Source organism: Marmota marmota, unplaced genomic scaffold (genome assembly GCF_001458135.2).
Source record: "Marmota marmota marmota unplaced genomic scaffold, marMar, whole genome shotgun sequence".
Classification (NCBI taxonomy): Eukaryota; Metazoa; Chordata; class Mammalia; order Rodentia; family Sciuridae; genus Marmota; species Marmota marmota.
In genome coordinates this window covers 27,676,494-27,689,801 of record NW_026000019.1, presented here as the reverse complement: position 1 = coordinate 27,689,801, position 13,308 = coordinate 27,676,494, and the positions used below count along the sequence as shown (strand labels likewise).

The window sequence follows — 13,308 nt, the reverse complement described above, 5'->3', positions numbered from 1 at the left end:
CTGTTTTGTTTTGTTGTTTTGTTTTTGGCTCATGGTTTCAGAGATATCAGTCACTTGGCCCCCGCTGCTGTGAGCTTGTGGTGAGGCAAGGAAGCTGTGGCTGTGCTCTCCTCCTGCTGACCAGGAAGCAGAGAGGGGCTGGGATGAAGAATGCAGGAACAAAATAAACTCTTCAGAGACACACCCCCAGTGGCCCACCTCTTCCAATCAAGCTTTGCCTTCTAAAGCTTCCACCCTTCCCAACAGCTCAATCAGATCAGGGACAAGCCTTCAGCACGTGAGCTTTTAGGGACATTCCAGATCCAAAATATAACACAACATTTCTATATAGTTGATTGGATCCATAAGTCACTCTCATAACCTATTAAGCAAGCATTGTCCAGCCACATGCTGTGTTTCCTCCAAACACACTTTCTTAATTTTTGCAATATGAATAGCTGAAAATTTCCCAAATCTTCAAGTATCTGGTTTCATCTTGTGTAATAATTCCTTCTTCAATGTATCTCTTTCCTCTGACATTTTGTGTAAACAGCAGGTACTGATACATGCAGTACCTTCAATATTTTACTTAGATAAGTAAATATATTATTTCTAAAATAATATATGTTTTATCCTCAGCTAAATACCCATGTTAGTCATTTAAACTTTCTGTTTTCCACAAAACACTCAGGTGGCATAGGTCACTTTATGTCCCCTAGTTTCCACAAACATATTCCTCATTTCTGTCTGAGACCTCACCAGAAGCACCTTAAGTATTTATATTTCCACCAACATAAGTAGCTCTAGGATGATAGAAGATTTTCCTACAGCTCTCTTGTTTTCTTTCCAAGCCGTCAGCAGAATCCCTTTAACATCTATATTTCTACCAAAAGCCTCTTTAATACAATCCGGGCTTTTCCTAACATGACCCTCAAAATTCTTCGAGTCTTTACCATTAAGCAGATCCCAAGTCACTTTCTATATTTCTATATTTTTTTGGTATCTGTTACACCAGCACCCTCCTTCTTCCAGTATCCAAATCTGTATTTGTTTTGTTTCCAAAATAACCTACTACAAATGGAGTAATTAACAGAAATGTAGCTGGACACAGTGGCGCATGCCTATAATCCCAGCAGCTCAGGAGGCTGAGGCAGGAGGATGGAGAGTTCAAGGCCAGCCTCAGCAATTTACACAACTCAGTGAGACCCTGTCTCTAAATAAAATACAAAATAGAGTTGGGGATGTGGCTCAGGGGTTGAGTTCCCCTGAGTTCAATCCCCAGTACTGCACCCCCCAAAAAAATAATAGAAATGCATTTTCTTACAATTCTGGAGGCCAGTAAAATGTCAGCAGGCCTGATTTCTTCTGAGGTCTCTCCTTAGCTTGAAGATGACCAATGCTTCCTTTGCTCTATGTCCCCATATGACTGTCGTCTGTCCTCTTGTCCTAATTTCTCCTTCTTGTAAGTATACAGTCATTCAATTAGGGCCCATCCTAATGGCCCCCTTTTAATTGAATCATCGCACTAAGTACAGACATAGCTCCAAATACAGTAACATTCTGAGGTACTGAAGTTTAGGACTTCAACTTATGAACTTTGAAGGTTCATGATTCACGTCATAACATTTTCTATCAGGTAGTTGACCATTTTATTGATTTGTGGGATACTCTTCATATATTCAGGAAATAGACATCTATATAGCTAATAGAACTAGAATTAACCAATTCATTATGTACTGACGTACAATTTCCAAGATGTATTATTTTTTTCAGATTGAATCCAGGGCCTCAAGCATGCTAGGCAAGCTCTCTACTACCTAGCTACACCCCCTCACCACCAGCCCTTTTATATTTTGTATCCAGTTATTTTTAGACAGGATCTTGCAACTTAGTTACCCAGTCTGGCTTCCAATTTGCAATCCTCCTGCGTCAGCCTAGGTAGCTGGGATTACAAGAAAGTGCCACTGCACCCAGCTTATTATTAATTTTTAAAAGGTTTCGGAGAGTGTTATATTACACTATTTTACACTATTATATATAGGTATGTATAAGATAAATATATATATTATAAATATATATATTTATATACATTATATATAAATATATATTATACAAGACTACTATATATATTTATGTGTATGTATTATACAATATGCATTATATATAGTATATATTTATAATGTGAAATTATACAATATATTACATTATATATATTGTGTGTATATATTTTTTTTAATTTTTATCATTGGTTGTACAAAACATTACAAAGCTCTTGACATATCATATTTCATACATTTGATTCAAGTGGGTTATGAACTCCCATTTTTACCCCAAATACAGATTGCAGAATCACATCGGTTACACATCCACTGTTTTACATACTGCTAAACTAGTGTATGTTGTATTCTGCTGCCTTTCCTATCCTCTACTATCCCCCCTCCCCTCCCATCTTCTCTCTCTACCCCATCTGCTGTAATTTATTTCTCTCCCTTGTTTTTTCCCTTTCCCCTCACTTCCTCTTATATGTAATTTTTGTATAACAATGAGGGTCTCCTTCCATTTCCATGCAATTTCCCTTCTCTCTCCCTTTCCCTCCCACCTCTCGTCCCTGTTTAATGTTAATCTTCTTCTCATGCTCTTCCTCCCTGCTCTGTTCTTAGTTGCTCTCCTTATATCAAAGAAGACATTTGGCATTTGTTTTTTAGGGATTGGCTAGCTTCACTTAACATAATCTGCTCTAGTGCCATCCATTTCCCTGAAAATGCCATGATTTTGTCATTTTTTAGTGCAGAGTAATACTCCATTGTGTATAAATGCCACATTTTTTTTATCCATTCATCTATTGAAGGGCATTTAGGTTGGTTCCACAGTCTAGCTATTGTGAATTGTGCTGCTGTGAACATCGATGTAGCAGTATCCCTATAGTATGCTCTTTTTAGGTCTTTAGGGAATAGTCCGAGAAGGGGAATAGCTGGGTCAAATGGTGGTTCCATTTCCAGCTTTCCAAGGAATCTCCAAACTGCTTTCCAAATTGGCCACACCAATTTGCAGTCCCACCAGCAATGTACAAGTGTACCCTTTTCCCCACATCCTCGCCAGCACTTGTTATTGTTTGACTTCATAATGGCTGCCAATCTTACTGGAGTGAGATGGTATCTTAGAGTGGTTTTGATTTGCATTTCTCTGACTGCTAGAGATGGTGAGCATTTTTTCATGTACTTGTTGATTGATTGTATGTCCTCCTCTGAGAAGTGTCTGTTCAGGTCCTTGGCCCATTTGTTGATTGGGTTATTTGTTTTCTTATTGTTTAATTTTTTGAGTTCTTTGTATACTCTGGATATTAGGGCTCTATCTGAAGTGTGAGGGGTAAAAATTTGTTCCCAGGATGTAGGCTCCCTATTTACCTCTCTTAGTGTTTCTCTTGCTGAGAAAAAAACTTTTTAGTTTGAGTAAATCACATTTGTTGATTCTTGTTTTTAACTCTTGTGCTATGGGTGTCCTATTAAGGAATTGGAGCCCGACCCCACAATATGTAGATTGGAGCCAACTTTTTCTTCTATCAGACGCAGAGTCTCTGATTTGATATCAAGTTCTTTGATCCATTTTGAGTTAACTTTTGTACATGGCGAAAGAAAGGGATTCAGTTTCATTTTGTTGCATATGGATTTCCAGTTTTCCCAGCACCATTTGTTGAAGATGCTATCCTTCCTCCATTGCATGCTTTTAGCCCCTTTATCAAATATAAGATAGCTGTAATTTTGTGGATTAGTCTCTGTGTCCTCTATTCTGTACCATTGGTCCACCTGCCTGTTTTGGTACCAGTACCATGCTGTTTTTGTTACTATTGCTCTGTAGTATAGTTTGAAGTCTGTTATCGCTATACTGCCTGATTCACACTTCCTGCTTAGAATTGCTTTTGCTATTCTGGGTCTTTTATTTTTCCATATGAATTTCATAATTGCTTTATCTATTTCTACAAGAAATGACATTGGGATTTTGATTGGCATTCCATTAAACCTATAGAGAACTTTTGGTAATATCGCCATTTTGATGATGTTAGTTCTGCCTATCCATGAACAGGGTATATTTTTCCATCTTCTAAGATCTTCTTCTATTTCTCTCTTTAGGGTTCTGTAGTTTTCATTGTATAAGTCTTTCACCTCTTTTGTTAGGTTGATTCCCAAGTATTTTATTTTTTTTGAAGATATTGTGAATGGAGTGGTTGTCCTCATTTCCATTTCAGAGGATTTGTCGCTGATATACAGGAATGCCTTTGATTTATGCGTGTTGATTTTATATCCTGCCACTTTGCTGAATTCATTTATTAGCTCTAATAGTTTCTTTGTAGAGCCTTTTGGGTCTGCTAGGTATAGAATCATATCATCTGCAAATAGTGATAATTTAAGTTCTTCTTTTCCTATTTTGATGCCTTTAATTTCTTTCGTCTGTCTAATTGCTCTGGCCAGTGTTTCGAGAACTATGTTGAACAGAAGTGGTGAGAGAGGGCATCCCTGTCTTGTTCCAGATTTTAGAGGGAATGCCTTCAGTTTTTCTCCATTCAGAATGATGCTAGCCTGAGGCTTAGCATAGATTGCTTTTACAATATTGAGGTATGTTCCTGTTATCCCTAGTTTTTCTAGAGTTTTGAACATAAAGGGATGCTGTACTTTGTCGAATGCTTTTTCCGCATCTATCGAGATGATCATATGGTTCTTATTTTTAAGTCTATTGATGTGGTGAATAACATTTATTGATTTCCGTATATTGAACCAGCCTTGCATCCCAGGGATGAATCCTACTTGATCATGGTGCACAATTTTTTTGATATGTTTTTGTNTAATTCTTGGTTGGAACCCATTTTCTTTCAGTGTTTGAAATATGTTGTTTCAGGATCTTCTAGCTTTCAGAGTCTGTGTTGAAAGATCAGCTGTTATCCTGATTGGTTTACCCCTAAATGTAATCTGCTTCCTTTTCTCTTGTAGCTTTTAAAATTCTCTCCTTATTCTGTATGTTGGGCATCTTCATTATAATGTGTCTAGGTGTGGATCTTTTATGATTTTGCACATTCGGCGTCCTGTAGGCTTCTAGGATTTGGAATTTTGTTTCATTCTTCAAGTCTGGGAAGTTTTCTCATATTATTTCATTGAACAGTTGCTCATTCCTTTGGTTTGGACCTCTATACCTTCCTGTATCCCAATAACTCTCTTTTTTTAAATTTTAATTATTATTTTTTAGTTTTCGGCAGACACAACATCTTTGTTTGTATGTGGTGCTGAGGATCAAACCCGGGCCGCACGCATGCCAGGCGAGCACGCTACCACTTGAGCCACATCCCCAGCCCTCCCAATAACTCTTAAGTTGGTCTCTTTATGTTATCCCATATTTCTTGGATGTTCTGCTCATGGTTTCTTAATAGTCTCACTGAGCTGTCTATGTTCTTTTCAAGTTGAAATACTTTGTCTTCATTGTCTGATGTTCTATCTTCTAAGTGTTCTACTCTGCTGGTAGTACTCTCATTTGAGTTTTTAATTTGGTTTATTACTTCCTGCATTTCTAGGATTTCTATTTGTTTGTTTTTTATAACCTCTATCTCCCTGTATAGTTGATCTTTTGCTTCTTGGATTTGTTTATGTAATTCATTGTCAAAGTGATCTTTCATTGTCTGATTCTGCTGTCTAATGTCTTCCTTGAGACTCCAGATCATCTGAAGCATGTATATCCTGAATACTTTATCTGACATTCCATCTGCTGCAGCTATTACCTCTTCTAAAGTTGAGTTGACCTGCATTGCTTGTGGTCCTTTCTTTCCTTGTCTTTTCATACTGCTCACGTTTCTTTCTGCTTCGTGAACGTGTTGTGTTATTGATTTTCCCCCTATATATTTATATTGCTCTTGTATAGTTGCAAAGTCTCCCTTTTGTGGAGAAAGACAATGTTGTGTGTATATTTATATTCTCTGTAGAGATCAACAAGAATCTAACAGTAACTGCTTCCAGGGACAGAAATTCTTGAGAAGAAATAAGTGAATTAAGGCAAAAAAGAACTTACTTTTCTTTCATTATTTACCATTTTATATCTTTTCAATTTTGTGCATGTATTACCTGTTCAAAAAAAAAAGAAATAGAATATACACACATGCATATGTACGCATACACACATATATGTACACATGGGTTGAACAGAGGAGAAGGAATAAATGGGAAGGAGACAATCAGAAAGAAGGTCTGGAAACACAGCAGGTCCTAAATTAAGACCAAAAGGCATGGACAACTCAGATTCTAGAGATTAAGCTCCCCTCTCCCTAGGGTTTGGGGCTGGGTCATTCATCCACTTATTCAACAAACATTCATGAGCATTTTCCAAGGACCATGCTGGGTGTTGGATGCTCAGATGCAAGCATGGTCCCTGTCCTAAAGGAGCCTGCATATGGATAGGGGAGAGAGAAAAAATAATCTATATAAATAGGCTACAGTTCATGAATAGGTTACTATTAATCTTGAGCCGTGATGATAACACCTGTAGAGGATATTATGGAGGCACAGAAGAGAAACACCCAACCTAAGCTGCAGAAAACACTTCCCTGGAACAAGTAATGTCAGCCTCCCTGCTGCCCCCAGCTTCTTCTGTTGGTCCTTTCCTGCTGAGGAAGGGATCTGAATGTCCTCTCAATGTGATTGTCCTTGCAGAGCACGTGCAGGAGCCTCAAGTCACCCTGAAGTCCATAACCATGTCTGAGAATGCTTCCTGTAACATCACCCTGATGTGCTTTGTGAATGGTACAGAAAATGGTGTCCAATACAGCTGGACCTCAAGTACTTCTGAATCCTATAGTGGCTCTATCCTCACTGTATCCCCAAAGCCCTGTGATCCAGACCTGTCATACACCTGCACAGCCCGGAATCCAGTCAGCCAGAGCAGCTCCCGCCCTCTGCATGCCTGGCAGTTCTGTGCAGGTAACAGCTCCACTTAAGCCTTTCAGGGAGTTCCAGAAACAGCATAGCCACTGTGGGATCTAAACCTCGGGGTTCTGGGAGAACTCAGATGGGACAGAGAAGGAAGAAGACAGGCCCCAAAACTCTGTTGTCCACTCTCAAGAGCCTCAAATAGGCTACCAGGACTTGGGAACACTCAGGACACTGTGAAACTCTTAAGAGTAGAGCAAGGGAGAAGACAGTGTACACGGAGGGGTCCAGATGGGTCTTGGCTTGAGTGGCGGTGTCCCCTGTGGTCTCCTCGGAAGGGCCAAGAGGACTAGACAAGTCAAGTATGCAGTGGGCAGAGCCAGGCCAGACACGTGGTTATGGGGAAGCAGCCGGGATGCCACATCACAGGAGGAGCCGGGGGAGAGAGGTAGAGGAGGAGGACCCCCAGTCCCCTTCAGGATGGCTGGGGGTCAAGGAAGGTGGGGAAAGTGGCTAAAGCTGCAATATCTCTTCTCTGACTGTAATTCTAGGAACCTCCAAAGGAAACACAATGGGGGAGACGGTGGTAGGGACCCTGGGAAAGCCAGTCACCCTGCCCCTGGCCCTCCCAGCCAGTCAAGACACAGAGAACATTGTCTGGATGTTTAACACATCTCTTATCAGCAAAGAGTGGAAAGGATCAGCAATGGCAGATCCACTCGTTACACCCAAGGGTTCTGATGGGAGCAGGGTGTGGGTCTCCAGCCAAGACTACTCCCTGAAGATCAGCCAGCTCAAGATGGAGGATGCTGGCCCCTACCATGCCTATGTGTGCTCAAAGACCTCCAGAGTCACCAGCATGAAACACGTCATCCTGCTCGTCTACCGTGAGTCTCTGGGTAGAGCGCCCATCATGTGAAACTTCTCTCCCTGAGAAGTTTCTCCTCTGATGCCTCCACCACCCCTTCTCTTAGGCCTCTCTTTGTACCAAAATGCCTCCAACTAGTAGGACAGCTATTCAGTTCACACCAGTGAATTCACAAGAGGAGAAATTACAACCAGCAACAGAACAAAACCTACCTATCAAGGTGCCCCTTGCTCTTCACATTAGCCCTCGACCACCCAGCTTTCATTAACTGCCTTGTCCTCTTGCATTGGTTCTCAGATGGCACCAGGAACCTGCACTTTTGTGAACCATTATCATTTTGAATAAGGGTAGAACTGACTGGGACAGAATTAGAGGAGTCTGTGGAGAAACCCTTGATGTCAAAGACACTGTGTGCTCCAGAAGATGGGCCACCAGCCCCGCTGAGTGGGAAAGACAGATGCACATTCTTCCCCCTTGCATAGGAGCTCAGTGTGGCATTTTGCATGGGTTAACTCTTCTGTACCATTCAAATATGGTCGACATAGCCCCCCACTGAGTTTACTGGTGTTTAGGTACCCGTGAAAAGAATCATCATCTATCCATTGTCCTGTTAAAATATGCAACAAGTTGGTCAAGTCCATGTTCATTGCATATACTCAAATGATAAAAGAACCAGCAAGATTAAATATAAATAACAGACTAAGAACTGTGTCAACCTATTTCTTTTAAAAATAACTTTATTTTAAAATATATTTAATTTAATCTTTAGTTAATAAAATTTCTTTTTAAAATAACATTTTCACTTTTTTTAAAGAAAGAGAGAGAGAGAATATTTTAATATTTATTTTTTAGTTTTTTTCGGTGGACACAACATCTTTGTTTTGTGTGTGGTGCTGAGGATCAAACCCGGGTTGCACGCATGCCAGGCGAGCGGGCTACCACTTGAGCCACATCCCCAGCCCCTTCACTTTTTTTCTTTTGGGCATGTTTTACCACAGGGCTACATCCCCAGTCTGACAGGGTCTCCCTAAGTTGTTGAGGGTCTTACTAAATTGCTGAGGTTGGTCTTAAACTTGTGATCCTGCTGCCTCAGCCTCCCAAGTCACTAAGATTGCAGGCATATGTCACCACAACCAGCTTTAAATAACATTTAAAAGAAACATTTTAAATGTGCTAATGTTTATTGAGCACTTGTTCCAAATTAGGTGCTGTGCTCACCTCTTTATATTCCTTCTCTCACGTAAGCAGACAAATTACATGATAGAACCTCAAAAGAACCTTTAACGGGCCTTCAAAGTGAGTGGAAGCATTGACTTATTTGTGTTGATTGGTTTGCTCACTTTCTGCAGGTATAGTGTATGGAATAAGATGGTTTCTTTCTTTTCCCCCCTTTTATTAATTGCCTTATTTCACACCTGACCATCAAGGGCCACAGAAGGGAAATGATGTGCCTATGATTAGGTGGATAGGAATGCTCTGAAATACTTGTGACTCCTGGGGGCACTGTCTCCACAGGGTCAACACACAACTTCATGAATAGGTTTTGAATGAACAAAGCTGTAGGCTTCCCTCCTCATGGCTCTGCCTTTCTCCCCACACAGGGAGGCTGAAGAAGCCTAACATCACCTGGACCCTCATGCACACTGAAGATGACATCTGCAGGCTCAGCCTGACCTGCTCAGTGGAAGATGGTGGTAACAATGTGACCTACACATGGAGCCCCATGCAGAAGGGAGCTATTCTATCCCAAGGGAGCTCGCACCTCAATATCTCCTGGAGAAGTGGTGAAAAATACCCCAACCTCACATGCACAGCCAGAAACCCCGTCAGCAACAGCTCCTGCCAGTTTCTGTCTGGGAACATCTGTTCAGGTTGCTCTTCCTGTTTACTCAGGTCACAGGGCCTGGGGCCTCAGTTCCAAGAGAGTTTGTGTTCCAAGTGGTTCTTTATGAAAATCAGTGAGGGAATGAGGGTGAGAGTCCTCAAGAGCAGCACATTTTGATAGAAATGTGTGTAATTTTTAATATTCTAATAACCACATTAGAAGAAGCAAAAAAAAATTTTAATAATGTTTTTTACTTAACCCCAAACCCAAATGTCAAATATAATCATTTCATGTTTATTCAAGACAGGAATTATTTACAAGACAGTTTACTGTATTTTTACTTTGTCTTATTTTTTTAAGCCAGTATGCATATATACTGGTGCTAAGTTTTTAGCAGAAGTATTGGATCTGTTTTCAGATTTCAAAAGATTTACAGTTGAAGAAATAACCTTTCATATGCCAATTTTCCCAAATATACTGATGGGTTTTTCAAGAAGGAATTGAGGGCTGGGATTGTAGCTTAGTGGAAGAACACTTGCCTCACATGTGTGAGGCACTGGGTTCGATCCTCAGCACCACATTAAAAAAAAATAAAAATAAGTAAAGATATTGGGTCCATCTACAACTAAAAAAAAATTTTAAAAAAAGAAGGAATTGAGTAGCCATTTTAATATTTAAATTTAAATTAATTAAAATTAAATAAGCAAAAGTTTCTCAGTCACACTAGCCAAAGGCTTATATTTGGCTTATATTTGGCTTATGTCTACCCTATTGGACAGCAAAAAGTTCAAGATTGATGGGAAACTGACTGGTGTAGGAAGAATAAAGGAACACAGGCTGTGTGAGTGGAACTAGAAAGGAAACCCTGGTAAGTCTTATCAAATACTAGGCCCTATCCTCGATCTCTGAGATTTTGCAAAAATCTTTTCGAATCAAAGAAAACAGCTATTCTTATTATTCCCCAGTATATAGACAAAGAAACTGAGACTCAGAAAGGATAAGGTACTTGAGCAAGGTCACACAGTAAAGTATCCTCTCCTGTTCCCTAGAGGAAAGCAGAAAAAAGGTAAGATCTACACAGGATCCCACGAGACTGGGTCAGGCTATATCTGACAGACAAACCTAGAGTTCCACTCTGTAGGAATCTGGACTCTTTCAGCCTTGAACTTGGAGGAAGCTCTTAGACAGACAGCCTGCCTTCAAATCCCAGGCCAGATACTTCAAACTGTGACACTGGGCAAGCCATAAATCTTTCTACCAAGGTAGTATATCTGCCTTATGTACTGCTGTCATCTCTGACCTAGAACAATGCTTATTTTTAAAAAATGGTTATAAAACAAATGAATGAAAAGAATCATTTTAGGCAATGTCATGGGAGTTAAAGAGTTAGGTAAGATGGCCACTTACCTGTTCTGTGTTTTGCTCTGATCTCTTTTGTCATTATTTTTACTAATATCACTCATTTCCTCTTCAAAGGGACTAAGAAAAAAAGACATTTTTGGATTTGGCTCTCCCCGGTTATCATCCTTCTGATCTTGGGCATCTTCAGCTGGTACATTTGGAAGAAAAAAGGATCGTGTAGGTTTCTGAGATTAATGGCATCCATCAACATGAGTCTATTTCCCTAGGACCTTTGGAGGCCCCTCTGTCCTCATATAATCCTTTTTTATCCCTTCCATCCCAAGACCTCGCTTCTCCAAGTGATGTGGGGATGAGTTTTAGTAGAGACGCTCAGTTAAGGATAATTGAAACCCAACTAACATTAGCTTAGACTTTAAAAGGGATGTGGGGAAGGGCAGGGAACATGATTTATTGTTCCAGGACTCACATAATCAATCTGTGGAGAAGAGGAGGATGGAGTTGGCCTTAATGTACAAATGTTACCAGAGGCTCAAAAATCACCCGAACTCTCCATTTCTCATCTCTGTTTTGCTTTTTTGATCTCCTACTACAGACAGCTGAAGGGCAAAGGTGGAGGTGAGGGGCAGAGATTTACCACAACACAACAACTGGTGTTTCCAGACTGGCACATACTAACAACGGACACCACAGAAAAGTTCCAATTTGAAAAATGTCAGAAATATTTCTGATTGGCCAGGCTAAGGTCATGTGATTGCTCTGTGGGCCAATCACCATAGTCGAGGGGATGTACTACTAGAGTTGCCAGTTCCCTCTAGAATCTTAGTATTAAAGTGGAAATGAAGGAGTTTCCAGAAAAGAACAGGGAGGCCTCTGAAAGAATCACTTTGAGCAGGCAAACTACTATTAGTGGCTATGACAGTGAAGTTAGATATCTCCTTTTTCAGAAGGATGGCAGGAAACTCCACAGCTTTCCTCTCAGCTGAAGATGAGCCTAAACTCTGGTCAACTCTTGCCATGTTCACCCTCTTCCTTAAAGTTTCTTCCATGTCTGTGTCCCCAGAAGTCTCTCCCCTCTCCATTGACTCACAGAATCAAAGATATCTCTCTCCACACAGCCATCTTGATAACCTTCTTTAACTTGGTTTCCCAGATTCCGTGCCAGCCTCCAGTTCCAGCCAAGCTGAGGCCCCATCTGACCCACCAGGTAATATCAATGACATAGGCTGTGGGGCCCCAGATTGAGATAGAAGCTCCAAAGCCTGGCTGCTGAGAGTGTGGCCTGCCAACTGGCAACATGAGCATCACCCAGGAGTTTGTTAGCTTGTCCGAGTCTTGGGCACTAGCCCAGAATACAGAAAACAAATCTGCATCTTAGCAGGATCCACAGGTGATTCATATGCCCACTGAAGTTTAAGAAGGGACAAACTAAAGGTGGGTGGTTTGGAATCAAAAACCTCAACCAAGATGGACCCCTTTGAAATGGTCACTGGAGCTAGGAGGGTCACTCTGGGATCTCTTGGGTTCTTTGAGCATTGACTGGCATCACTTGAATGTGGGCTACCTTGAGGTTGGAGTTATTTTCTCCACTCTTGGGGTAGAGAAACAAAGGACAGATGGAATAACAATGTCCTAAATTTCCACTTTGAACTCCAGAGCTGTAGAGTACAAAGGAACCCCCAAAATCTGCCCACTCGATCACCCCCTGCTTTTGTCTTCGTGATGGGTATCCCCAAGGAGATGCAATCAGAAGAGGGACAGGAGGCTGGGGGCTCAAGTCATCTGACAATGGCAGACTTTCCTGATAGGAAAGTGTAACCAAATCAATGGGGTCAAGAAATGCCAATGAGGTTAGACCATAGATCTTCACACTGGCTCCCTCCTCACATCTAGCAGGACAGAACCCTCATCCCTCCACCCAGTCTGGGCCCCCCTCCTTGAATTCTGCATAAGAGTAGAAGTAAAGATGGATTGAGTACAGCACCATCATTCCTGACCTCCTCCCTCCCCCAGCACCTCTCTTCAACCCCCAAGAACCCTTGCTTCTCCAATCTCTCCCCTCTCTCCAAGGTCTAATTCTGTACAATTACTGCCACTGCCTTAGTTTATACTGTCACCAATTTTTTATTTGGTTGAAAAGGTTTTTTTTAAATTTAAAGTCATATATTCACATGGTATACTGGTAAAAGTAAACAACTTTCCAAATCTCAACCCCCAGTTTCCAGGTCTGTCTCTCACAGAGATCACTGCTAAGCATGATGTATATCAAAATCCTTTAAGATGCTCTTAATGTATTTACAGAAGATATATATATATATATATATATATATATATATATATAGAGAGAGAGAGAGAGAGAGAGAGAGAGAGAGAGA

The 13,308-nt window shown here is 40.8% G+C and overlaps 1 protein-coding gene across 4 annotated transcripts in view; it reads left to right on the top strand.

Annotated features, from left to right (window-relative positions):
- The window catches only part of Ly9 (lymphocyte antigen 9), a 25,137-nt gene that overhangs the window by 4,239 nt on the left and 7,590 nt on the right, over positions 1-13,308 (top strand). For 2 of the 4 annotated variants that reach the window (XR_007350105.1, XM_048810175.1), the window contains exons 3-7: positions 6,666-6,932; positions 7,433-7,768; positions 9,351-9,620; positions 11,051-11,172; positions 12,087-12,140. Coding sequence is in view for 3 of the 4 variants with exons in the window: in XM_048810175.1 (XP_048666132.1) it covers positions 6,666-6,932; positions 7,433-7,768; positions 9,351-9,620; positions 11,051-11,172; positions 12,087-12,140 (1,049 nt within the window). In the remaining variant the exon portion in view is untranslated. The remainder of the gene's footprint in view (positions 1-6,665; positions 6,933-7,432; positions 7,769-9,350; positions 9,621-11,050; positions 11,173-12,086; positions 12,141-13,308) is intronic. The other 2 variants (XM_015491988.2, XM_015491987.2) reach the window with 1 other exon arrangement.